Genomic DNA, 27960 nt, shown 5'->3' on the forward strand with positions numbered 1-27960 from the left:
GGTTGTTAGTGGTGTCCCCCAAGGTTCAGTGTTGGGCCCCTTACTGTTTAATCTATTTATAAATGACATAGAATTTGGGATTAAAAGTACCATTTCTAGAGGCGCATGCGCGCAGCGGCGGATGTCAGAAGTGCCCTGAACCCGCATTGCCTCAGCACTAACAGGCATCTGAAGCGCCCCCCCTCGCAGACAGAGACACTCACATCACCGCTGGTAAACGCTATTGATCGGGATCCCGATGTCCCAACCCGGTTCTAAACTGAAGCCTACTCACGGCCCCTCGATCAAAGAGGCCCTGGCGACAGCAGCTTCCAAGATGGTGCCGTCCTCACAAGCCCTGACAGGACCTGCTGCCTCATCACCCATAAGACACAATGATGCTGCAGATGACAGCGACACCAGCTCACTCTCTCCCACACGTGAGTCCTCTCAACAAGAGCCCTTAAACAAGATGGATCGGATGCTACAGAAAGCATTAGCATCCACAACAAAACAAATCACTAGCCAGCTTTCCCACGAAATTCGTGAATTAGGCCAACGAACAGCTGATCTAGAGATTCGCATGGACCATACTGAGCACACCATCAGCACTCAGGTCAATGAATTAGATAAACTCCGTGACGATAATCAATTCATGTCTTCTAAAATAGAGGATCTAGAGAATCGTTCACGGCGCTCAAACTTAAGATTCAGAGGCATCCCAGAGCATATTATGGATCTACAATCGACCATCACTACACTGCTGCAGGAACTAACCCCATCTATCCCGCTTGAACGCCTTGAAATGGAAAGAGTTCATGTGGTGGCGAAATTTTTATACTTCCGCACTAAAGAAGCGATCCTTCAGGCAGCATGCAACCAACAAACGCTGACTTTTCAAGGCAATTCATACCGGATATTTGCTGATTTAGCCCCTTCAACGATCACCAAATGCAGAGAGCTTAAACCTCTTCTCCAGATTCTACAACAACATCAGATCACCTACCGCTGGGGCTTTCCGTTTCGTCTTCTCTTCTCACACAATGGCCGCCTGTACCATGAATCGACCTTTGAGGAACTTCGCCGCATCCTAGCCGACCTACAACTGCTGCCGCCAACTGAGTCCCAGTCATCTGTTCAAACCAAACGACGCAGACAAACCTCCAGATCAGAACCGTCATCAGCCCTGATGTCTTCGCCATTGAAAGCTGTCCGTAAAAAGATGTCTCTACCTCCACCCACTGACATGGATTCCCCAGGCTGATGACCTACGCTACACTTCGACATAGGGACTACCTTGTTTGAGAAGTCGCTGACGCTCTCACTTAACCTCCACGATTAATGGATCTCATCTACAGTTCGATAAGTATTATTCGTTGCAGCCTAGAGTGAATTTTGATATCTGTGTTACTGTTGTGATGTCTTCCTTTTACAGTATATATGCTCCTAGCTTATTGGGGCTGTTTTTCAATTGTTATACTTAATATTATTTAATGCCTGTGTGCTGAGGCGACGGTCACTGTTGCCTCCTCTTAGACCTACATCGGTGGGATTTGCCCCCTTGCGGGTCTTACCACTGCCTGATAGAGAGACACAGCTAACCTGTCTCTCGCTATTTCAGACAGTCTTCTGTTGTTACTGTTTTGATTATACCGGATTTGTTACTGTTTTACTGCATTACACTATGCTTTCATCTTTCTTTCTCCAGTCTCTTTCTCATCCTCTCCCCCTCTTCCTGTCTATCCCCTCCAGTTCACGAGACTACACTCCACTGCCCATTCATTCCACAGCTATTACGTCTCAAATTTATGCTGAGCATTATCTTCACTTTCCATGATGTCATCCATTAAATTGATCACCCTGAATGTTAAGGGCCTTAACTCCCCCCATAAAAGAACTCCAGACACGCAGATATTATATGTCTGCAAGAAACCCACTTCTCACACTCCTCTATTCCCAAATGCTACCACAAAAACTTTCCACACATATATACGGCCTCCTCTACTTAAAAAACAAGAGGAGTCTTGATAGGCTTTCACCAAGAAATTGCTGACCCTGCCGGACGTTATCTCATTCTCATCGGTCGTTTCAATGACCAAGATGTTACCATTGTGTCATATTATGCCCCTAACTCTAATCCTCTTCCCTTCTTTCATCACCTTCCACTACAGCCCATCATCAAAAGGGCCTACTCCTCCTATGCAGTGACTCGAATATGTCTCTCTCCCCCATGCTCGATAAATCCTCTACTATTTCCAACAACTCTGAATCCCCTTCACCCTTCAATAAGCTCCTAGCTCAATGCGCCCTGATAGATACTTGGAGGGAATTGCATCCTACTACACGAGACTAGACTTTCTACTCCTCCCCACACAATTCCTTTTCCAGAATAGACCATATCTTTCTCACACAATCTTCAATCCCTCTGATTAGATCTGCCTCTATACTTCCCATTTCTTGGTCGGACCACTCTGCGGTGACTATATCCCTCTTCTCTATACTAACCTCTCCTACCTCACCTTCTTGGTCTCTTAACGAATACATGTTGTCGGATGAATTACACATTACCTCCATCCATGCAGCTATCATAGAGTATTTAACTCACAATTCTACGCCAGATGTATCACCAGTAACACTCTGGGAAGCCCACAAAGCAGTAATCAGGGGGGAATGTATAAGACTCTCATCCAAAATTAAACGCAAACGATTACACAAACAAAAAACCCTAGAAGCAACCTTTCTCCAGGCTTCAGCAGATTTCTCTCTCTCCCCTTCACTCACCAATCGTCGCCGAGTTGAAGATGCGTGCAGAGATTTGAATTTGCTGCTATCCTATAAAACTGACGCCATATTGCGGAAATCAAAACAACTGCTGAAAGACCCAGTCTCGGAATCAGAAGTTCTCCTTCCTATAAAGTCCCTCAAAACAAATAAACGAGCAGGCCCTGACGGGTTTCCAGCTATATACTATAAAAAGTTATCTGACATTCTGGCCCCTATCCTGGTTTCCTCCTTTAATGCCCTACGAGCCCAAGGCATCTTAGGCAGAGACACGCTAACTGCTTCAATTTGCATGATCCCCAAACCCAGCGCTGACAATACTTCCTGGACCAACTTTCGTCCCATATCCCTCCTTAATTTAGACATCAAAATCCTAGCTAAAATCTTGGTCAACAGACTCAACTTAGGGATTGGCCAACTCATACATAAGGATCACATTGGTTTTATGCCACTCCGTCAGGCCACGGACAGCATCCGCAGAGCATCCCTCCTCTCTCACCTAGCACAAACACGAAACATCCCCTCTATGTTCCTCTCCTTAGATATTAAAGAAGCTTTCGATTCCCTTTCCTGGTCTTATCTCATCTACGTGTTGGAAAGGTGGGGATTTGGACCTATGTTTCCGAAAACTGATAGGAGCCCTTTACTCCTACCCTTCGGCCAAAGTACACTATGCTGGGTTTAAGTCCGCCCCCTTTCCCATAGGTAGAGGAACTAGACGGGGATGTCCTCTGTCCCTGCTGCTTTTCGCATTGGCCATTGAGCCCCTTGCGCAGTTGATCCGTGAACATCCTGACATATCTGGTATCCCCATAGCTGGCCATCACGACAAGTTGAATTTGTTTGCTGATGACATCCTCATCTCCTTATCACAACCACTTGTCTCACTTCCTAACCTATTTACAACCCTTTCTTCGTTTGGCGACATATCAGGTCTCTCCGTGAATGTTTCCAAGTCCAAAGCTCTCAACATTTCACTCCCGACCTCAACCGTCCATCAACTCAAATCGTCATTTTCTTTTCCGTGGGCCACTTCCGCTTCACCATACCTAGGTGTCCACCTGACTTCTACCTATACGTCACTGTACTCAGCTAACTACCCTCCGTTGTTTCAACACTTGCGGTCCCTTCTTTCTACCTGGTCCCATTTCCCTCTTTCCCTAATGGGACGTATAACGGCTATTAAGATGACCCTCCTCCCAAAACTACTGTACTTTTTCAGAGTCCTACTGGTCCTATACCCTCTCATACCATGCGTATACTACAGAGGCAGGTGATGCACTTCGTTTGGGCGGGTCGTAGCCCTCTTATTTCTAAACGCTCAATGCTTCTTTCAAGAGCTTTGGGTGGTCTGGGTGTTCCTATCATAGCTCATTATTACAGAGCGGCACAAATTGCCCCTCTAACAAAATACCACACCTCAACTGAAGTGCCATTATGGATCTCTTTAGAGGCTGTAGACTGTGACCCGCTCGGAGTGCACAACTTGCTCTGGTCTATCCCGAAGAATCGCCTCCACATCAACAACCCGATCACCCGCCACTAACTGAAGGTATGGGACTCAGTAAAGAACTCTGGCAACCTAATCTCCCCCCACCTTCCCCTCCTCTCCTTTCTTTATAACGCGGCCTTGCCCCCAGGCATAGACAATCCAGCCTCTTTCTCTCACTGGTCCGCCAACAACACCACTCGCATCCATTCTCTTCTTGATTCCAATGGCATCATACCCTTTGCAACCTTATGTACCCCGACATGACTTCACCACTGCAGATGCTTTCAGATATATACAAATTCGACATTTCTTATCCTCAATGATTGGCTCAAGATCAGTCCGCTCCCCACTAACCTCCTTCGAACGCATTTGTTTAGACTCTCCTCATGCAAAGGGAGTAATATCCTCACTCTACTCGTCTCTACTTCATCCCTCCACTCTTCCTACCCACACATACATGACACAATGGCAACATGGCTCTGGTCTCCATATCAACATAGATACCGAACAATGGGAACAAATATGGCAAACGACTAGGACCTCCTCTCAATGCGCAACGGCAGTGGAAACCAATTATAAAGTTTTAATGCGCTGGTACTATGTTCCCTATCGACTCGCCCGCATCTTCCCCTCATCATCTCCCCATTGCTATTGTCACTGTGTCAGGATCGGACCCCGCTCCGTAGCCCAAGAACATGGCAGGGACGGCCCCGTCAACAGCGTCCTGTTGCCGGGCGACGGGCGGGCGTTCCTCCGCGCTCCACTCCTCCTTCTGCCGAACAGCTGAGTCGGCGTGATGACGCGGCGAGCCCGGCCCAGCGGCGTCCCGTTGCTAGGAGACGCTCGGGTCGGGTCTCGTCTCCGGCTCCGCCCCCCCAATCACCTGCTCTGCCTATTTAAACCGTAGGCTTTCACTTGCTCGACGTTCTAGCAAAGTAGTACGTCGAGCAAGCTACTTAGGAACCTAAACTGCACCGGTCTCTGGCTATCCTGCTAACCCCTCTTGGACCTACACATCTACCCCTTGGATTTCTGGCAGCCTGGATGCAGCCTCCCATCCTGTGAATGGACTTTCCACCTAACAGCAAGTAGCCATTACCACATGCTGTAATCAATTGCCGAGTTGTTTGCACCTACTGACATCAAGGTTAGGGGTAGTGAATTCAACTAAACTCTCTTATCTAAAAAACTGCCTTACCCTCTTCTCTGGACTGTCATAAATGCAATAGAGTTACTGTCTCTTTGACCTCCCTAGTGAAGTAAACTTGGGGAGAGAACTACAATTCCCAACAGGCCCCAATGCTGTAGAATTGAGGGTTGTGGGAATTCACCGCTGCCATTTAATTCCTCCTACAACCAAATGGTATATGATGTGTAAGGGGTTCCGACTTCACTCACTACACTAAAGTGTGACAGTGAACCCTTCAACTGAACCATTTACGCTTACCTCCGCAGTTGTGATCCTATCCCTCCCGCAGAGTTTGCACGGATCATTACACACTGTGACACTCATGGCACTATGCTCCACATTTGGTGGACATGCCCGATAGCACAAAGATTTTGGGAAAAAACATTTGCCTTTATGCGCACACTCATCCGTACTAACCTGCCCTTTCAACCGGCTATAGCTCTCCTTAATTTGAGACCTGATAACTTCACCAACTCGCAATTATCCTTCTGACACACATCCTCACTGCAGCTAAACAAACAATAGCTAAAGCTTGGCTATCCCCTAATTTACTGTTCTCAGAAACAAAAGCTCGATTGCACACTGTGTTTGTGAATGAAAAATTAACAGCTAAAAGGCAGAACAAGATGCATAAATTTGAAAAAATCGGGGATCCTTGGATCCAGGTATGCCTTCCACCACAGTTTGGTCCGGACCTGATAAGAGCTTGAAACTACTCCACCTCTATGGACCTTATCTCGGCATATCCTACTGTGAACAACATGTCTCTGAACCGGAACCTCCTCTCACACCATCTTCTTCCTCCCTGCCTCTTTTCCTTCCACCCTTTCTCTTCCTTTACCTTCTTCCCTCTTTTTATAACCTTTTCTTTCTTCTCTTCTCCTTCTGATCCGATAATAATGGTCTGCTCTAGGTATGACCTGCAACCCTAATGTTTGTCATATTTTCCTTCCTGGTGGAATACAGCAGCTGTTCACATACGACTATTACCTTGTCCATGTGTGCCCAAACGAATGTTACCCCACATAACTACTGTTACTGTACTTTCAGGGCTCTGCTTATGCCCTTCCGTTTGTTAACTTACTATTATGACCAGGTTTTTACTACTTTTATATTTCTGAAAAATTTCTAATAAAAACTCATGTTGAAAAAAAAAAAAAGTACTATTTCTGTGTTTGCAGATGACACCAAGTTATGTAGTTGAATACAGTCCTTACAGGATGTCTCCAACTTACAAGCAGATCTGAATGCACTGTGTGATTGGGCATCTATTTGGCAAATGAGGTTTAATGTTGATAAATGTAAAGTTCTGCACTTGGGGCTAAAATCATGCATGCATCATACACTCTAGGGGGATTATGTTTGGGGGAGTCAATGATAGAGAAACATCTGGGTGTTCTGGTAGACCATAGACTGAATAATAGCATGCAATGTCAAGCCGCAGTTTCTAAAGCAAGCAAAATACTTTCTTGTATTAAGAGGGGGTATAGACTCCAGAGATAGAGACATCATCCGGCCCCTGTGCAAAGCATTAGTAAGACCTCATCTGGAATATGCAGTTCAGTTTTGGGCACCAGTTCACAAAAAGGATGTTGTGGAACTGGAGAAAGTGCAGCGAAGGGCAACTAAACTGATAATAGGCATGGAGGAACTCAGCTATGAGGAAAGATTATCTGACCTGAATGTGTTCTCTCTGGAGAAGAGGCGATTAAGGGGGGACATGATCACCATGTATAAATACATAAATGGTCCATATAGTGAGCTTTAAGGTCACTGCAAAGGACACAGGGGCAATCTTTGCGTCTGGAGGAAAAGAGGTTTAACATTTGCATAGGGAAAGGATTCTTCACAGTTAGAGCTGTGAAAATGTGGAAAAGACTCCCCCAGGAGCTAGCTCTAGCTAGCTCAGTTAATGGTTTAAAAAAAAAAAATCTGGATGTATTCCTAAATGCACAGAATATTACTGGATATATTAAGCATCAGAGATTGTTGATCCAGGGAATATCCGATTGCCTCATGGGATCAGGAAGGAATTTTTTCCCCCTGTTGGAGCAAATTGAACCGTGCTTTATAGGGGTTTTTTGCCTTCCTCTGGATCAACAGTGGGTAATTGTGGGCATAGCGTTCTGTTTAGGCTTTTTTTTTTTCATATCTCTATAGGTTGAACTCGATCGACATCTGTCTATTTTCAACCTGACTAACTATGTAACTATGTAAATTGTTGTTTGTGTCTTTTATGGTGCAAGGAAATTTGGGATTCTCTAGGCCTATCCTTCTCAACGGTCACGATTGTTTTTTTTATTGCTGGTGTTACAGATCACATAATAATGAATGTAAAGTATACAATATGCTTTTGCTTTTTGTTTAGGATATCAGCGACAGTTGCTCCACAAACGTGATGATGGATCATACAGTAGCTTTCCAGGGATTGACCGCCAGGGTAACACATGGTAAACGCAATGGCCTAGATCAATGTTTTCCAGTAAATACTGTAAATCTGAGAGAACACAAAGGGGTCTATTTATAAACAATTTGCAGGGCTTTTCGCCTTGTGAATATCTGTGAACATTCAATGTTTGCATGTGTGAATATATGCCGAAACAAACCTTTTGTGTTTTTCTTAACAAGTGCAATGAATTTTCAAATGTTTTCATGTAATATCACTTTATGGACACTAGATGGAGAAAGAGGAGCATAGGAAATAATTATTTTTCGTGCTCCTCACCACCATCTGTAAGGAAAAAATGGCAGCCGCACATGCGCAAAGACACAATCTAGGGAAACATGCTCTAGTGTGCATGAACGAGCAAACCAGACGCGCAAACAGCTGTCGCACATGAAGTGATGTTGTTACCTCATTTAGTGACTATATAAGAATGAGCCTGTCTTCACCACATTGCTGATGGTCTTGTCAGCTTATGTTCCCTGGTGCCTGTGTCTCTGTTGGATTGCCTATGCTTTGTTTGACCCGGATTGCCTTGAACTACCCTTCTGCTTGCTACCTGCCCCTGACCTCAGCCTGTTGTCTGGGCATGCTCTTTCCTTCTGCTTTTATACTTCGCTGCCCGGCTGGCTCTGCCCTTTGATTTTCTTGACTACGGTTTCATTCTCCCAAGTCTGCTCCTGCGCTGCCCGCCCAGTTTGCTCCTTGGCCTGCTGACCTAACTTCAAAACGTCTCTAGCATGGTGTCTGCTTCCAATCCGTGGCACTCGTGCTCCTCACTGTCCTGCTGCCTTCTGTTCCAAACTCCAGGGGTTGTAGGACGCGAGTTGCAAGAGACGCCTCCTCGTCTTCCGGTCTTTTCCTCAGGTACGTGATACTAAGACCATAATGCAACTTTACATGGGGGAAATAACATTTGAAAATACATTGCCTTGTGAAGAAACAAATAAAGAACATTTGTTTTGGCATATATCTGCACAACGATCGTTCAGATATTTGCTGGGTTAAGGGCCCTGCAAATAGTTTATAAATATACTCCATAGTTGTTTTGTTTTTATTCTGTTGACAAACTATTCACAGGGACACTATCAATAAACAAGAAAAAAACACTTCATAATTAATATTATATATGTTCTCTTATAGGTCTGACGCATGCCTATTTTTCTTTTTGTTAAAAAAGTTTGCCTAATGATATATCATTCATGCTGAATTTATCCTAGCTGATAGCTGGGCTACATAGCTGTCCTTCCATAATGTTATTTTACTTTGGTTCCAGCAGAGTATCTCCGTGGTAAAAGTTCTCTCCACTGGAGGTTGAACATGGAGAAGCTGTTTGTTCACTATGGGCTATATCATTCTCCTAAACAGTAGTTGATCACATTTACAAGGTTATTCACAAAAGGGTGAAGTTTGGAGAAGGCAGGAGAAGGGAACAATCTAGGACATCATAGCTGAACTGGAAAGTGAGCTGAATTGGAGGAGAATAGGTCGTTCACTTCTCCTGTCTTCTCCAAACTCTTCACCCTTTTGTGAATAGCCCTGTAAGTGTCTGTTTGAAAGCACAATTAATATTGTCAGCTTAGTTTATTATTATTATTATAGACAATTCTCCTAGATATACTGATTGTATTATTTTACAGGTTGACAGCATTTGTAGTGAAGTCCTTCAGCCAAGCTCGGCCTTATATATTTATAGATGAAAGTCACCTAAATGAATCCTTCACCTGGCTGAAGACGAATCGTAATAAGACTGGCTGCTTCCGTAGCGTGGGAACACTATTCAATAATGCTATGAAGGTGATCTGAATGCCTTTCTAGTTAATTCATATATAATCATAGTGATCTACAGGGTTATTCACAAAAGGGTGAAGAGTTTGGAGAAGGCAGGAGAAGCGCACAATCTAGGACAACAGAGCTGAACTGGAAAATGTGATGATTTGGAGAATTGTTCCAAATCAGCTATTTTGGCCTAGATTGTTCACTTCTCCTGCTTCTCCAAACTCTTCACCCTTTTGTGAATAACCCTGCCAATGTTATTAACACATGTAATAACAACCCTCCTTGCCCTTAATTTATAATGTACAGCATTTGATTTTTGGGTTTGTAACATAAGTTCAAGAAATTTGTAAAAGACTACCTAGTACTGTTATATAGTAATAACTCTCTTTATGATATAAAATATAGGAATAGAGTTGCTGCACCTTAAATGTTAATTGAAGTTCTCAAATGCTATTATCCCATAGATAGAACAACACCAATTATAAAGAAAGGGGACTCTAAGGGGTCTATTTATAAACAATACGCAGATCCATTTGCCCTGTGAATGTTCATTATGTGCAAATAGAGACAAAAATGAACATTCTTAGTATTTCTTTTCAGTGGAATGTAAAATTATGAAAATCTGCTTTATAGCCACTAAATGGGCCTGAGAAGCACCAAAAATACAACTTTCCTGTGCTCTTTTGCTCCAGCTAGTGGCCATAATGTGATATTTTCCTAATGTTACATTGACCTGAAAAGAAAATATACTAAGAACGTTTGTCTCTGCCTCCATTCACACAAAACGAATGCTCACAGAACTTCAAAGGGAGAATTGATTTGTGATTTGTTCATAAAAAACCTCTACATGTATTACTGAGAAGCACCAAGTATAAGATAAAGGTCTAAAGATTTAGATACAATACTCCATAAAATCCCCCTTTAGGCTACTTGTACAAAATCTATCCATTTTTGTAGAATTGAGTGTCGACCTCTGAGTATCAGGGTTCCTCAGGAAAGTTACACTGAGCGGACTTGAACCATCAGTCTCCTGGTAGGACTTTCTCTTTAGGGTTTCCCGGGATTTGATTGTGCTGTCAGCTTCAGACAAGTACTTGGGAATAAAGAGTCACACCAAGTTGTGTAGTTACTCTATATTCAAAGATTTATTGTTAAAACAAAAGATTATGCGGACAGTGAAAGGGGCGATTGGCATAAACCAATAGAAAGACATACATGTGTACAAAACTAATTATAATAATATGGACAATAGAACAGCTACAAAGAAAGAAATTAGCTGGACAGTTTTAAGGTCTTAGGTTTCACACAAAGATGAGATTTAATTTACTGAAGAATGCAGACTCCTCATTTTGTAAAGAACTAAAACTAGTTTCTGTTGAAACACAATTTTCTCCTGTTCAAACATTAACTCTGTGTGTACCAGAAAGGGGCAAATAAGGTCATATTGCCTTTCACTGAGTAGCCATAACAATGTTTTAAACCAGTTCAGCCCAGTCCTGGAGAAGATACAATGCTCCAATAAAACCCCCCTTTAGGCTACTCATACAAAATCTATCCATTTTTGTAGAATTGTAGAACACTTTCCACTCTGTTAACCTCTATATGTAAAAGGAGGTAATCTCTCTTTATCAACTGTTTCCAAAGATCCGCTTTCTTTATTAACAGCTTTAAAACATTTTTGCCTAGAAGTTCTCTTTACGAAAAAACTTTTTTTTTTTTTTTTACAAAACGTGTAGGTCTTGTCCACAGTGACCAATCAAATCTTTTATTCTCTGGTAAAATGAAGTAAGAAATCTGATTGTGTTAAGGACTCGGACATCAAGAATCCGACATATATCTGTCCCTGGACCAAATTCAATAGAGTGTACACTCAGAGAAGAAAGGAACGCTGAGACAAGTTGTTCAGTGTATAAGATACTTCTGTTTTATTCTTCCGCTTTTACATGGTTTTATGTAGGCAGCTGGACGTGTATATTTAAACGTAGCATTGCAGAAAGCAGCATTGCAAAAAACATTCTAGCTTATAATTGGTTAGATCCATTCATATATAACTTCCTGCCAGTATATTTATATCTTTGTCTTGGGTGTTGTCCTGAAGAGGAGGCGCCATCTTGGCTCCTATTTCTAGTGCGTACTTCGGATAGGAGGGGGAGGGATGGGTGCTAAGTTGAGCAACTAACTAGGCAGCCATTTTGATTAAGGATTAATATGAACAGGAGCAATAACATATATATTACAATTGATCTATTGAGATAGGCATTTTGTCATAATCATACTTAACCACATCCATTACAATTGGTTACAACAATCAAGTTTACTTCTTCTGTGTGGAGGAAACAAGAAAGGCTACCAAAAAAAAAACCTTGACAAATGTCCTTCCAGGGACAATGGCCATCATAAAGTAAAAGAAACTTAACTTTGCTACATTTTCCTTTTAAATAAGCCTTTCTTACAGTAGACATTAAATGGAAGCTATGATCTTTATTGCAGGGAGGAGTGGAAGATGATATCTCACTTTCTGCTTATGTGACAATTGCTCTGATAGAGGGTGGTGTACCTCTGAAGGTAAGTGATCATTACTATTGATGACTTATTTCTGTAAATGTTGTAGCTCATTATAAAGCATTTTCCAATTAAATTAATAGTGTAAGTAGCCCAAGGTTTTACATGGCTTTCTGGCTAAAAAAAAAAAATCTCCTACAAAATCTGCTCCCTTTTTGAAATCCTTTGGCTTATAGTAGGTGTTAAAGCTTGAGCAGTAATCTTGTTGCATGTCTTGGATATTAAAACAGCAAGATCTCCTTGCCATAATTCCCAACTCTGTCCCTGTCCATTTGGGAGTTTTGGGTGCTCCCCCATCTTTGCCTGGTCTAGCTCGTCTTGTTATTTTCTCTAAAATATAAAATGAATAAAAATCACTTGATCACAGATTTCTCAGCAAGGTAATCTTTCAAAAGATAAAAGAAACTGAGTTTTGGATGGACTCGTCCTTACCCTAGTTGAAAAGGTTTTGGTGCTATAGGCCCATTGAGGACTTGCCAGTGGCTAGCCTTTGCTGATACTAATTTAGAGTGACCAATTTAGGTTGCAAATTGCATTTTTTTTTAAATAAGAGAACAGTTATATCACAGATTACAGTGTCACAGCACAAGAAACAATAGAGCAGCATCACCATGGAATAATGTACTGTAAAATGCATCCAAGAAATAGGCAAGTAAATGTGGTATTAACTACCAATAAATATGATCGTATATATAGTGGATAAGGTCACATGGATTTTGGCAACCAAGAATTGGGGGTAAAATGTATTCAACCACATATTCCAGATGGACTGATATCATTTAAATTGAGCTCTGAATTTGTATACATAACATTTCATGAGAATCAAAGAACTAACTACAATAATCAAGTATAGTGGACCAATGATCATCAGTCATCACTTCTTTGGCAATTGTCAATAGCTTTTTCCATGATTGACCATCATAAGAAAGGTGTTCTCCCAATAAATGTAGCTAAGCTCGTGTTATTACCCCTTAGTGCTGGAAGAAGAACAAATTTCCCTCACATCTTGGTAAGGAAGAGAACATGAGGGAATAATGTTTGTAGCACAAGTCTGAGTTTTGTAGGAATTTTAACTTCAGTTGGTAACATTAAAAAGGGTTTAACAGTAGAATTCTCATAAAACTGAGATAATTTATTTATTCCATGAGACTGCCAAATTGATCATCCCTCTGAAAAGCTAAGCTCAGAGAGGTAAAAAAAATGTATTAATTATATTACAGATACTATTATATTCATCAATTAGCTTTTTCTTGTATCCTTTTTTTCTCCCTCTAGGATCCTCTGGTCAGGGACGCAGTGTCCTGTCTGAAAAAGGCAGCTAGTGATGTGACCAATGTATACACCCTGGCTCTGCTCGCCTACACCTTTACACTGTGTGGAGAGACAAAGTTCAGAAAGACTATACTGGACAAACTGGAGAAAAAGGCTGTACGAGGAGGTGAGAAATAGATCATTTAGAGAACATTAGGCAAATGTAAACACCTGCATTAGACAAATTAATTTTTAAAAATGTAGACTTGTTTTGAACATACAATCATTTACAAGATGTCTGCATTTAATTCTCATTCTTCCTTGTACACCAGCTGAAAAGTGAAATAAAACATATAAACTCAAACTTTAAGCAGTCTGTTTTTATTGCCAAAAACTAATGGTATTAATAAAACATATTTCTCAGTTCGACCCTAGTGTTGCAATAATAATACATGATACATAATTAATGTTGTGTCTTTGTATCTACAGATGGACAGCTCCACTGGAAACGGGATTCTGATCCTCCCAAGAAAGATTCATACTGGCACAGAGCTCCATCTGCTGAGGTGGAGATGTCTGCCTATGTCCTCCTGGCTCTACTCCATGGGCCTGAACCTGACCTGGTCGAAACTGCAGGGATTGCAAACTGGTTTAGAAAACAGCAGAACCCTTATGGAGGCTTCTCATCTACACAGGTGAACCATTGACTAAATACAGTGATGTCTTTTTGCAGCAAGCTAGATTCATCAAGGCTCATCTACAGGGCCGGATATACTCTCCCTGCCGTCCCAAGGCCAGGTTTCGCAATGCGCCCCCCTCCCCGCCAATCCCCCCCCATCATCAACAGAGAATGGCAATCAGATGGCAGGGGTGGCAGTGTTAGTTTTACTTTTTTTTATTGTTTCCTTATTTTTTAAAAACTTTTTTATCACTTTTTTATTGTGTTTTAACTTTTTTAAATTTTTATTTTAACGTTTTTTATTTTTTCTAATTTTTTTATCTTATGATTGTTTATTTATTTTTTATGACTATTTTCTTATTTTTTAATATTATTTTTCTTATTATTTTTTACTTTTTAATCTCCTTTTTATTTATTTTTCATTTAATTATTATTTCTTATTATTTTTTTAATTTTTATTAAAAAAATTTCACTCAACTTTATTGCTATCACACAGGAGCCAGCTAACAAGCCCCTGTGTGATAGCCTTTTGAGGTGACAGGTTCTCTTTATTGAACCTGTCACCTCCAATACAGGAGTTCTAGCACAGCACTGTGCTGAAACTCCTGTGACAGCTGAGAGAGGAAGAGCACAGCTCTCCCCTCTCACTGTGTACACGGAGTGGCAGGGTTACTTTTAACCCTGCCGCTCTGCTCCCCACATCGGCGACCAGTGAGGAGAGACTCAGCGGCCAGGGAGAGGACGGAACCAGAGGAGAGAGGTAGGTGCAGGGAGGGGAGGACGGACAGGCTGCACACATTTTACAAGTGATCGTGGAGACATCGCCGCAATCACTTGTAAACGAACAAGCGGCTTCCCCACACTGCATTTAGTCCTGCCTTCCCAAAGCAGGACTTAATGTAGAAGGCAAGTTACCGCCCGGCACCCGGAACCGTATATTCCGGGCATCGGGGGATTCCACACGGCTGCCGCCCCGAGGCCGGGCCTCGGTGGCCTTGTGGGGAATCCGGGCCTGCTCATCTGATAACTTACAGCGCATTTCATTGTCAACTGTTTTGGGTAGTTCCTGGCAAGTTATATCACCTGTCCATGTGCTGAATTTCTTCAAGACCCTGTCTGGGATAATGTCTTCCTTCCCAAGATCCTATTTCCACATTCTTTAAAAGGCACGAGAAGATCTACCTTCTTACTTTGACCCCCCACTCCCAAAAGTTTTAGGATAAATAGAGTATTTCAAGGCTGAAGTCAGGACAGGCAGGGGGCAGCCTTTTCCATACCATTTTTTTTTAACTTTTTACATCCTGTGCTTTGTATGATTGCCTTTGTTTAGTATCCACCACAACCCAGACTCAAATTTACTCCAATACTTTGATTTAATTACACCAATGAAAAGTATTCGTTTGCATATCACACATTGTGGATTGCATTTAGTCTCATCAGATTATGTATTTATCTTTTTCCCTGGTTGACACATTTGGACCTTCACTAACATTCCTATTCTTCTATGTAGGACACAGTTATGGCTCTTGAAGCTCTGGCCAAGTACTCAGAGCTCACATTCAGTGATAAGGGTGATGTGACTACGACTGTCACTTCCAGCACAGGATTTCTGGAGAAGTTCCATGTAGACAAAAACAACCGTCTCCTCCTCCAGAGAGCAACACTACCAACTGTTCCCGGAGAATACATGATTTCAGCCACAGGGAACGGCTGTGTTTTTGTACAGGTGAGAAGGCACCAACTCTCTGCCTTCTTTTCTGTTACCGGTATTTATTTATTTCCTCTAACTAATTTCTTGTCTTCATTACACAGACAGTCCTGAGATACAATGTCCCTCCACCCAGAAGAGACATCAGCTTTTCATTAAAGGTGACACCACATTTAACCAGAGAGTGTCTGGGGGATCCAGTGACAAATTTTGAGATTCTTATCAGTGCTACGTGAGTTATTATTGCTCTCTTTTATAATTCATGGTGGGACACAGTAAGAGCTTCAGGTTATAAGCTTGGCCTATACTGATTAGCACATTAGAAAATTACTTTTTCCCTGTGTGCTATATCATCCTCCGAATAGTGTCCACTTATACCTGAAATTGCAGTTACGGGTGAACCAACCTTTTATGCTCCTATTTCTATGCTCAATACACAATCATTTGTGAGCAAACCATAATTTTATTATAGATAAGGAGCATGTTCTTTTGAGAATTTTTAAAATACAACTCAAAAACTCTAATCTCATGATATCATTTATATTCTCATATATGCAGAATGCAGGGGTGTGGAATTCCTCTCGCCCGAGACATGCAGTTCCAGGCGTCGGGCGGGTAGTTTTTTTCTACATTTAGCCCTGCTTCGGGCAAGCAGCGGGGCTAAATGTACAGGGATCAGCCTATACAGCTGCTCAAAATCACATGTAAGCAGCCTGATTACATCAGGATGGGGAGCAGAGCTGAGATCATCCATTCTCTGCTCTGCTCTGCTCTGTGTGAGCACTGACACAGGAATGCTGCACTCGCAGCCTTCCTGTCACAGGAGAGCCAGCACTGTACTGTGCTAGAACTCCTGTATTGGATGTGACAGGTTCAAAAAAGAGATCCTATCACCTCCAAATGCTATCACTCAGGGGCTAGTTAGCCCCTTGTGATAGCAATAAAGTTAAGTGAAAAAAGTTTTTTAAAAAAATGTAAAACAAATTTAAAAAATGTAAAAAATAAAAAAGGTGATAAAGTAAAAAATAATAAAATAAATGAAAATTAAAAATAAAGTAAATGATAATAAGATAAATAAAAATTTTACAAAGTAAAAAAAAAGTTAATAAAAATTAAAACCAACCCCGCTGCCCTCACCATCTGCATGCAAATGAACGCATGCGTAGGACATTGTGTGTGTGAGCGGAGTGGTGACCCCATTCCACTGTGTGCCATATTGTGGTGGCCGGGCAGCAATGCTCTCTAACACGCATAATGTGCATTAAAGTGACATTAAACCCTCAGATTTTTTAACATAAAACAATACTGTAATGTGTGCCTTACTGTAATCCATGGTTGTTTCACTTCTCTTTGATGCTCTTCCTTTTAAAACTGTATCTGTTTTCATGCTTGGAGAGAACTTCCCTTTTCAGCTCAGGGCCTCTTCCTGTAGTGCTGGCTCAGGTTACAGCCTATACAAACGGATACACAGACACCGTGTGAGACAAGGCAGTCTGCTGAAAAGGGAAGCTCTCCCCAAGCATGAGAACAGATACAGATTTAAAAGGAAGAGCATCAAAGAGAAGTGAAACAACCATGGATTACAGTAAGGCACACATTACAGTATTGTTTTATGTTAAAAAATCTGAGAGTTTAATGTCACTTTAAGGCCAGGTTCATACCTGGGTGATCCATGACCACACGGCAATCCTGCCGTGGGGGTAGTCAGGCGGTCGCGAAATTGCACACCACCGCCGAACGCGCTGGCGGTGCCATTATTTTCTAATGGCACCCCAGTAGCGCTAAGCAGATGGTGTGGTTTCCCACCACAATACCGCTCACAATCTCGGTTGAAAACACTGCGCAGTACGTGTATTGATTAAAAAAGGTACATGTACCTTTTTCAGTGATTGCCATGCAGATGTAACCCCATGGGGCCGCGCAGCAACCACTCTATGCAACTGCAAACGATCGCACGGTCTCGGGATGCACGTCCCACGATCGTCCAAGTCTCCACCAGCCCTAAAGGCTAAATACACTTTCCCAAGTAATTTGAGAAAATGGAATTACCCGCACAAATCTGGCCCCCTCTCCCTCCCTGCTATACTTACCTTTCAGCAAACGGACTTTCCTGTCCGCCAGTATGGGTGTCCTATCTGCACCTGTGCCATGTATTCTGAAATTGCAAGCACTCGTTGGTCAGCGCAGTCACCTAACTGTGCTGACCAATGAGAAGCGCTTCTTAGCACTGCTAAATACGGTTTTGGTTAAAATTAAGATACATTTTTGTTAATAATTGAGGTGCTTGAATGCATTTCTAAGATTTAACTCCTGAGTTTAGTGCCACTTTTAAAGTGTTCTGTTTCGTTTCGGAATATCCGTTATTTCGTAATTCGTAACTGAACTCAATTCGGATTCGTACGAAATACGAATTTTCGTTAGTGGCGGTTATATTTTCGTACCTTTACGAAAATTCGTTATGATGAAGTTAAGAAGCAAAATACCTTTGTTAATATTGGAGTGGTAGTTGTTTTTTTTATCCGAAATACGAATTCCGTTAACGGATTCCGTATTCCGAATTCCGTATTTCGGACTTTAAAAAAAACTACCATCAACTCCAATATAAATGTACTTTGCTTTTTACCTTCAATATAACGAATGTTCGTAACGGAACGAAAATACGTCAACGGAATTTCGTATTTCCTGCCTGTGTATTGTAATGCAACTCTCAGCAGCAGCGGATCCGTATCTCGGATTAAAAAAAAAATCTTGTCATGTTGTTCAACCTCATTTACATTTTACAGGGGTAATATTAGTTCCTGTTTCGATTAGTTCCGAAATTCGTTAACGGAATTTCGTATTTCGGATATAATTCGGAAACTGCCATTCGGATTTCGGATGCTCCGAAATTCGGAATTTCAGGAAAATTCGTACGAATTTCGATTCGTAACGAAACGAATCGCACATGTCTACTGTAGAGTTCTGCTTCCTTAGCCCTCCAGCTTGTTATTGGACAATATAATTACTGTCAGGGCACTATTAAGGTTATTAATTTGCTCTTTCCTCCCATAAGCATGTCCAGTGTTAAGGTGGCCATACACCTTACAACCATCGCATGACTTTCATTGTGCGATGGTTGTAAGGTGATTAAAAGTTCATACGACCTGCATATCTTGGACAGGCAGATCGTACTTGCGATCATCGCAAGTCCTCCCCGCTGAGGGGAGGGCTTACAGATGATAGTAATGGTAAGCTGGCAGTGTGCGCTTGCGCACCTCGGGCCCTGTGGCTTTCGTCTTGCGATCGCGCTACCAACCCGCCGAAAATCGTACGATTTTCAGCAGGTTTTCTAGCGTGCTTGTAATACGAAAATCGTGCGGCCGTATAGTCATTGCGGTCGCACGCTGCCCATACACTCACCCGCGATTATCGTACGATAATCGTTAGGTGTATGGGCAGCTTTAGGCTGATTGCCTGCTAATGCTGAACAACTGTTGTGGGTGCTGTGGATGTCAACACAGATTCTGTACAACGGCTAACACTAAATTATGTTTTAAATTAATACACAATTGGATTGAATGATGCTTTTTAAAAATCCATCTAAGTTTTTGCTTAAGTTAGCAAGTCAAATAATTTTTTAGCAAGCCCTGTTGTTATATTCCTATAGATACACTGGAACCCGGGATAAATCCAACATGGCTATTATAGAGGTGAAGATGCTGTCTGGACACATTCCGGTCAAGAGTACAGTGAAGAAGGTAAGGACCTACATCCTAACTAATCTGTGGACCAGTGGATCTGTGGACATCTAAAGATGTGTCATGGTTTAGTGTATTATGCCAATAGTCTTCATAGATTTGGAAATTGCCAATAATTGCACTACAGTGTATATGTTGGACTCATTTCCCAGTTACTACTCATAACGCTAATATAATTGAAGACTTCAACCTTCTTATAGTGACCTATTTTTTTTTCCACAGCTGCAGAAGGACCAACTGATACAGAGAAGTGAAATACAGATGGACACAGTCACTTTATATCTGAATCAGGTTCGAATAACTTTCTTTAGAGCATTGAAAAGGTTTCAAGCTTAGGAAGTTGATTTGTTGTTCTCCTTGCTGATTAACCTTCGGCTGCCTATAAACATCACACAGTTTTCAGAAGCTCCAACTTCCACACAATCACTTTTGCAAAGGATTTTTAAATAGAATGGGTGCTCATTTTGCCTGAGAATATATTGTTTATGGAGTTAGCAGTCACTATGCAGAGCAGTTGATGCCCATAGGCATACAGTATGATTGTTTGCCAATCTGACCATGATTGGCTTAATTGGGAGATGTTGGTCTACCACACTCTTCTTGACTGTAGAAAAAGCATGAGTATAATATAATTGTAACGAGCCCCTTGCTCGCTCGGTTCCACTCTCCCAGCACTCCTCAGATTTCAGACCGCAGCATCTGATATTTAGGTCGTCCAATAATTCGGGATTCAAACTACAGCTATGTGCCGTTCGTATCCAGTGGTAATAGCTTAGAACAAAACACCAGACAGGCCTTATGTAAGTTCAAACAGGAATCACGTTTATTGGATGCACACACACACTTATATAAAACAACAGTTTGAAGGTGGCCCAAACGACCACCTTCCTATTGGTAAACTGCAAACTATCCTCCAGTCCTCACCTAGGTCCTCTCGGCCATGCAAATGAGGACTCGAAACAGGGCAAATAGGGATTGGTCCATAGTCTCTAGGAAGGAGGCTAGCCCTCGGGCTCCTCCAGCAGCCCCAGTGACGGTTCAGTCCGTCACATTTCTCCCCTCCTGACAGTAGACTAACCAGGTACCAGACCCCCAACTGGTCTGGACCTGTGTTAGTCGGACAAGACAAATTTAAATATCCGGCATCTGATTTCCTGAAAACAAACTGCCGCTGGGGGGTGTTGAGGGCCCGTACATCTCCCTGCACCATGGCCTGCCGCTGGGGAGTGAGAATGGCTGCCTCCCCTCCCTGGGACAAAGACTGCAACTAGGAACAAGCATCCGCTGCACCTTTTTGCAGATGCTCCACCTGCTGCTGGGGAGAAAGTTTGGCTGCCTCCTCTCCCTGGAACGCCCTCTGCCGCTGGGGAGAGAGGCCGCCTGCCTCCTCTCCCTGGAACTCCCTCTGCCGCTGGGGAGAGAGGCCGACTACCTCCTCTCCCTGGAACTCCCTCTGGCGCTGGGGAGAGAGGCCCTCTGCCTCCTCTCCCTGGAACTCCCTCTGCCACTGGGGAGAGAGGCCCTCTGCCTCCTCTCCCTGGAACTGCCTCTGCCGCAGGGGAGAGAGGCTGTCTGCCTCCTCTACCTGGATCTCCATCTTAAATAGTTTGAACGCCCGAAAGGGCAACTTACGGAAAGGCGCTGTATCTCTAGGTGTTGTCGCTGATTGCCGTAGTTGCGCCATTCTCCACTCATATTGCCGCTCTAGTTCTCTCGCTTGCCGCTCATCCTGCTGCTGGATGTCTCTAATGGCATTCTGTATGGTGGTCTCTGATGGGTTGGCACCATATAATGACAACCGCTGTCGAACCCGTTGCTGAAACAAGTCTCCAACTGACCGGGGTCCAGCATTACCATCCCTCTGATCCATCTGTCCAACTGACTTATGGAAAGGCTCTGTATCCCTAGGTGTTGTCTCTGATTGCCGTAGTTGCGCCATTCTCCACTCATATTGCCGCTCTAGTTCTCTCGCTTGCCGCTCATCCTGCTGCTGGATGTCTCTAATGGCATTCTGTATGGTGGTCTCTGATGGGTTGGCACCATATAATGTCAACCGCTGTCGAACCCGTTGCTGAAACAAGTCTCCAACTGACTTACGGAAAGGCACTGTATCCCTAGGTGTTGTCTCTGATTGCCGTAGTTGCGCCATTCTCCACTTATATTGCCGCTCTAGTTCTCTCTCCTGTCGCTCATCCTGCTGCTGGATGTCTCTAATGGCATTCTGTATGGCGGTCTCTGATGGGTTGGCACCATATAATGACAACCGCTGTCGAACCCGTTGCTGAAACAAGTCTCCAACTGACCGGGGTCCAGCATTACCATCCCTCTGATCCATCTGGGCTAGCTCACTGATCAGGGTGGCCTTGTTCTTTGTCCCAGTGGTCCCTCCTCGGCTCTCAAGTAGGTCTTTCAGCGTTTCTCTCCTGCAGGCTGCATAGCTGGTCATTCCCTGTGGTGGTTTGGAGTTTCCCAGTAACTGGAGAGCAGATTCCACCGCTGCCACCAATGTAACGAGCCCTTTGCTCGCTCGGTTCCACTCTCCCAGCACTCCCCAGATTTCAGACCGCAGCATCTGATATTTAGGTCGTCCGATAATTCGGGATTCGAACTACAGCTATGTGCCGTTCGTATCCAGTGGTAATAGCTCAGAACAAACACCAGACAGGCCTTATGTAAGTTCAAACAGGAATCACGTTTATTGGATGCACACACTTATATAAAACAACAGTTTGAAGGTGGCCCAAACGACCACCTTCCTATTGGTCAACTGCAAACAATCCTCCAGTCCTCACCTAGGTCCTCTCGGCCATGCAAATGAGGACTCGAAACAGGGCAAATAGGGATTGGTCCATAGTCTCTAGGAAGGAGGTTAGCCCTCAGGCTCCTCCAGCAGCCCCAGTGACGGTTCAGTCCGTCACAATAATAAACCATAACTAAAATCAATGTACATCTCCTCCTCAAATAAACACTAACAGGGTTATTCACAAAGCAGCTGAGTGAATAACCCAGCCGAAGTGAAGTGAGCCGAATGCTGTTCGGCTAATTACTCCTGCCTTGTATGGCAGATTTCAGCCATACAACGGCTAAAATCAGCCATACATCGGCTGCCTTCAGTCAGCTGAACATGCTCTGCATGTTTGGCTGAGCCGAAGTGCAGAAGGACTTCGGCTCAGCCGTTCCAAGATCTAGATTGGCTGAACCGAAGCTCCGGCAGCTCACTTGCTGCCATTCGCACCTATTCTCATAGGGGCCAAACAGCAGTGAGTGAATACCTGCAGCATTTGACTTGGCTATTCTGCTCGGTACCTCCATAGTACCGAGCAGAATAGAAGATAAGTGAAAAGAATGTGAAAAATAAAAAGTTGCAAAATAATTTTAAAAATGATAAAAAATAGGAAAATTAAAAAAATATATACATATTTTAAAGAAAAGAAAAATAAAGAAAAATAAAAAAACAATTGGGCTGCTGCTGTTCATGGTGCAGTTTTAAACAGCCGGCGATTGCTGTTAAAAAACAAGCGATCCGGCATCTGTACAGGTGTCGGATCGCTTGTATGGTGCCGCCCCCCCCTCTGCTACTGCCGGTGCCACCGTCAGCTTCCCGAGCTCCGCTGTCCCCCGTGTGAGCCCTGGACCAGCGTGGAGGGTCTCCCCTGTTAGATCGAAGGAGAGATTCACGGCTCCGGGCAGCAAGTGGTTAATTACACTCAGTATCTTTTTATTTAAAATGTCTTCTTTGAGTATATTTGTAAAACGGTTTCATTTAGTCCTCCTCTACCACCGTTGGAATCCAACTTATTGGCATAATTTACTTCACATTTCTTTGAACCTGTCATTTCAGCTGCTCTTTTTTGATTATGAAGAACCTAGCTGCATTTCTTTCTTTCACTGTAATGTTATCTTTCTCATAGGTGGGACATGATACTATAAATCTCTCTTTTATGGTGGAGTAGATTATTGAAGTCAAGAACCTGAAACCAGCCACAGCAAAAGTTTATGATTACTATGAAACAGGTAGCCTTCTCTTCTAATAGTTGGTGCAATGTTCATGCCTATAGATGGTCCAGACTTAGTCCAGGTGTTCATATATAAGGAACACAAAACAAATATTTTTAAAGTGTAGAGGGATATGCTTGATCTATTATCTTTTCTTTTTAATCCAGACAGCATTTTGGAGTACCAGGGCAGCATAGTATTTTAATCATTCTTATTATCTAGTACTTTGGGAACCCAGATAAGTGGGCATTTGAATGAGTAGTCTGCATATTACTGATTCCATTTTAAGTCACTTGCTTTGTCTTGTACCAGTGACGTGCGGTACCTTTGCTTCCTGGGGAGGCATTCTCCAGCCCCGCCCCCAGCACACCTAGCCTCCCCCCAAGCACGCCCAGCCCCGCCCATGTCCCGCCAAAGCCCTTGCTAGTGTGAAGGAGGAAGGGAGGAGACAGGGAGGAGCCTCCCTGTCTCTTACTTGCTCGTCACTGCTGAGGCATGGAGATCAATGTCATTGGTCCAAACCATCCACAGAGCTCACGCCTCTAACAAAGAGTAAAGCCTGTGACAGCTCTGGCCTCACTAGTTAGGTTACACAAGCAGTGGGGAAGCCCACTGCTATGTAACCTAACTACCTGTCAAAAGCTGGATGCAGCTCCGCCTGTAATTAACAAGCAGTGCTCTGTCCAAGACAGGTTACACAGCAGGGAATAGTAGTGGTAGTAGGTTCTGCCTACTACCATTTTCAACAGAAATGCTTCGGCGTCGGAAATTTCTGTGCATCCCTAGTATAAAGTTATATAATATATTCACAGCAGACTGTGTTAATCAGGAGTTTCAAGCAAAATTCAATAGGGAAGGAGGAATTAAGGTAGTTTTGGTGCTTTTGGTGGCCAATGCCTTCATTAGCCTCATTATTTCAATTTTTAATAGAAAGAAAAAAACAGACAGAAAAAAAACATTTTAAGCAACTTTGCACAAATAATAATAATCAAATACACAAAAATACACTATATTATGGAATTTAAAGTGTTATTCTTTTACCTTTCAGATGAGCAAGCAGTGGCAGAATACAATCATCCCTGTAACACTGGTAAGAATTCACTTTTTTTATTTAAACTAGGCCAGAGAGAAATATAAAGGGTGCTAGTGCTGACTTCCATTTAAAAATACCATTTGTTTGACTGTTCTGTGATCCTCTGGCTTTTGTACTTTCTAGTCAGTAACCTGAAACAAATATGCCGGTCAGATGTCAGAGATAAACCAGAAGTCCTGATCAGCATATTTGTTGAGGGGTCTGCATATTTGTTGAGGGGTCAATTAATCAAAGTATTGAGTACCGGGACAGCATGGTAGCCACTAGCCAGGTAACTAGCATTTTCAGAAGAAGTGGTCAGCCTCTTAAGTTTCTCTCCTCTTGGATCTTGTTCATAGTGATCATGCACTTCATTTTAAAGTTTAATAGTCCAGCTATTACCTTTTTGGGTCAATAATGTCTCTTTTATGATTCTTACTGAGACTTGATTTTCCCTGGCTTGATAGATAAGCTCCACCAACTGCTATACCTCTGTGCAATAATAACACAAACTCTGTGGCCAGTAAGGGCAGATGGATTACAGCTTTTAAAGCCCTGATGAAGGGGGACATTAGCAACCCCCAAAAAGCATTGGCTATAACATCTTGTGAACATGGGTGAAGTCTGTGCCACTCAGCATGGACACCATGAACAGGTCACCTACTGAATTAGAGCTGAATGAATGGATTGATAGCACTTGTGTGACATCTGTGTACATTCAATGTGCACTCCATGGAGCTGAACAAACCCATGTTAAGTCTATAGGCTTGTGAATGCAACTGGACACCCATCCATTTACAGGTGAAACTCGAAAAATTAGAATATCGTGCAAAAGTTCATTTATTTCACTAATGCAACTTAAAAGGGGAAACTAATATATGAGATAGACTCATTACATGCAAAGCAAGATAATTCAAGCCATGATTTGTCATAATTGTGATGATTATGGCTTACAGCTCATGAAAACCCAGATCCACAATTTCAGAATTTTTTTGGCAGTGTGGGCAGGTGCCAAGTCCTGCTGGAAAATGAAGTCAGCATCCCCATAGAGCTCGTCTGCGGAAGAAAGCATGAAGTGCTCTAGGGCTGCAGCTAACGATTATTTTCATAATCGATTAGTTAGCCGATTATTAAGTTCGATCAATCGGGTTAATCGGATAAAAAAAAAAGGCTCCAGTGATGGACTACTAGTTTCTATTGAGATTGTAGTCCATCACGGGAGCAAGCTTGGCACGGTGGAAGTAAAAAAAAAAAGTGTTGTGTGCAATATAGTACATTATACAGCGGCGCAATGCAGAATACCAGCAGCTATAGAGGAATGCAGCAATAGTACATTATACCATAATGTACTATTGCTGGGATTTGTAGTCCTCTGTAGCTGGCGTTATTCTGCATTGCACTGTATATAATGTATTATTGCTGGGATCTGATGTATTCCTCTATAGCTGGCGTTATTCTGCATTGCGCTGTATATCATTTATTATCGCTGGGATTTGTAGTCCTCTACAGTGCGCTGTATAATGATAATACGGCGAAATGCAGTATACCACCAGCCATATAGGAATACAACGAATGCCAGCAATAGTACAACATTATACAATAATGTACTATTGCTGGGATATGTAGTTCTCTGTAAATGCTGGTATTCTGCATTGCGCTGTATAATGATTATACTGTGCAATGCAGATTACCACTGACCAGTTATAAAGGAACTACAAATCCCAGCAATAATACATTGCACAGCGCAATGGAGAATACCACCAGCTATAGAGGAACAACAAATCCCAGCAATAATACATTATACAGGCTGTTTGTTGTTCCTCTATAGCTACTAATGTTCTGCAGTGTGCCGCTTAAAAAAAAAAAACACAACAGGAAACATTAAAAAGCTCCCGGCTGATCTCGACTTACTTTGAATGACAGTGTTGTCGGCGGGCTGCGGCGTTGTTGGTTGCCGGCGGGCAGCGGTTAGTCGGGAAGCTCGCCGGGAGTAGAGGGCCAGACGCATGTCCTCAGCGTGTGCGTGGCTAAGCGGCGTCGCGTGAACGGGTTTACCGGCGTGTGCGGTGGGCGTGGCGCAAACGGCTTAACCAACGTGGGCGGGCGTGAGCGGTTAATATGAATTTTAGCCGACGAATCGACGATGGAAAACGTTTTCCATCGTCGATTTTAATCGAATAATTGTTGCAGCTCTAGTGAACAGGTGCTAGTCCTTTCCTATGTGAACAGGGAGGAAAGTGCTAACCACATGAGCAAAATGGAACATCATTCAAGTTGCACTAGTTTGTATTGAGGGCAGGCAAGGATCAGCTTATTTTAATAGCGAGCACTTTTCAATTTAGTCAGAATCTCTCAAGGAAACCTCTTATTATTGAAAAGGGCCCTCCCTTTTCAATAATAAGAGGTTTCCTTGAGAGATTCTGACTAAATTGAAAAGTACTCGCTATTAAATTAAGCTGATGCCATTATATTCAGATCACGACAGTTACATTTCTAGTGTAGTCCACTCCTGACTTACTTTTAGAAGGTGGGCCCTCGATTGTCTGCGGGCCAGCGGCGGGTAAGGGAGCTCACGGCGAGGAGGAGACCAGCAGCGGGCATGGCTTATGCGGCGACTGAGGGACGGCTAGGAGGAGACCAGCGGCGGGCGTGGCTTATGCGACGACTGAGGGAGCTCACGGCTAGGAGGAGACCAGCGGCGTGCGCGGCTTCAGCCTGTTCGGTGGGCGTGGCTTATGTGGCGGCGGCCTGTGCGGTGGGCACGTCAGGAGCAGCGTGTGACATGTGACTCAGGCCGTGTGCGGAGCCCCGAACAGGCTAAGCAATCGATAGCCGACGAATTGACGATCGAAAACGTTGCCAACGTTTTCAATCGTCGATTTTAATCGATTAACTGTTGCAGCTCTAAAGTGCTCCAAAATCTCCTGGTAGATGGCTAAGTTGCATTAGTGAAATAAATGAACTTTTGCACGATATTCTAATTTTTCGAGTTTCACCTCTATATGTACCTGCCCCTGGACTAACATTGATCTTTCGTTGAGATCCACCTAAAAAAACTGAAAGACAGATTTGAAAGGAATGTCATGTGAAAGGGGCCTCAGGGCTAATAACTTGAAAATTCTAGAATTTACAACAACTGCTTTTGTATTCACTTTGCATTTCTAAACATTATCAAATCTGATGTCCTGCAGTTCCTGCCCAGGAAAAATATTAAACATAACAGTCCCTTTTTTGTATTTGCTTTGCTTTGTAGATGACATATTCAGCAATTCAAGTTGAAGACAAAATAACA

The 27960-nt window shown here is 42.9% G+C and overlaps 1 protein-coding gene and 1 long non-coding RNA gene across 3 annotated transcripts; one reads left to right on the top strand and one right to left on the bottom strand.

The window, feature by feature from the left end:
• On the bottom strand, window positions 1-15836 carry LOC108784792. Its single transcript, XR_001941093.1, has 3 exons — window positions 15827-15836; window positions 5136-5138; window positions 1-95 (listed from the first exon to the last, which is right to left on the bottom strand). It is a non-coding gene; the product is annotated as an uncharacterized LOC108784792 (long non-coding RNA).
• LOC108784791 (alpha-1-inhibitor 3-like) lies at window positions 9650-27960 on the top strand. 2 transcript variants are annotated; one of them, XM_018553696.1, is made up of 11 exons: window positions 9650-9681; window positions 12154-12228; window positions 13501-13663; window positions 13966-14171; window positions 15666-15881; window positions 15968-16095; window positions 19510-19600; window positions 19823-19891; window positions 23512-23614; window positions 24645-24686; window positions 27922-27960. In XM_018553696.1, exons 1-9 carry the CDS (start codon window positions 9676-9678, stop codon window positions 23551-23553), a joined length of 996 nt encoding a protein of 331 aa, XP_018409198.1. In that variant the 5' UTR covers window positions 9650-9675; the 3' UTR covers window positions 23554-23614; window positions 24645-24686; window positions 27922-27960. The 2 variants fall into 2 exon arrangements, with proteins under 2 accessions (XP_018409198.1, XP_018409197.1); XM_018553695.1 differs by lacking the exon at window positions 27922-27960 and having other exon boundaries at window positions 24645-24701.

This window comes from Nanorana parkeri, unplaced genomic scaffold, assembly GCF_000935625.1.
Source record: "Nanorana parkeri isolate BGI_ZX_2015 unplaced genomic scaffold, ASM93562v1 scaffold127, whole genome shotgun sequence".
Lineage (NCBI taxonomy): Eukaryota > Metazoa > Chordata > Amphibia > Anura > Dicroglossidae > Nanorana > Nanorana parkeri.

Bases quoted from the DNA above. Each gene is read 5' to 3' on its own strand.
- LOC108784791 (XM_018553696.1), top strand. The intron at 12,229-13,500 runs GTAAGTGATCAT...TTCTCCCTCTAG, and splicing joins AGGGTGGTGTACCTCTGAAG to GATCCTCTGGTCAGGGACGC. The intron at 14,172-15,665 runs GTGAACCATTGA...TCTTCTATGTAG, and splicing joins GAGGCTTCTCATCTACACAG to GACACAGTTATGGCTCTTGA.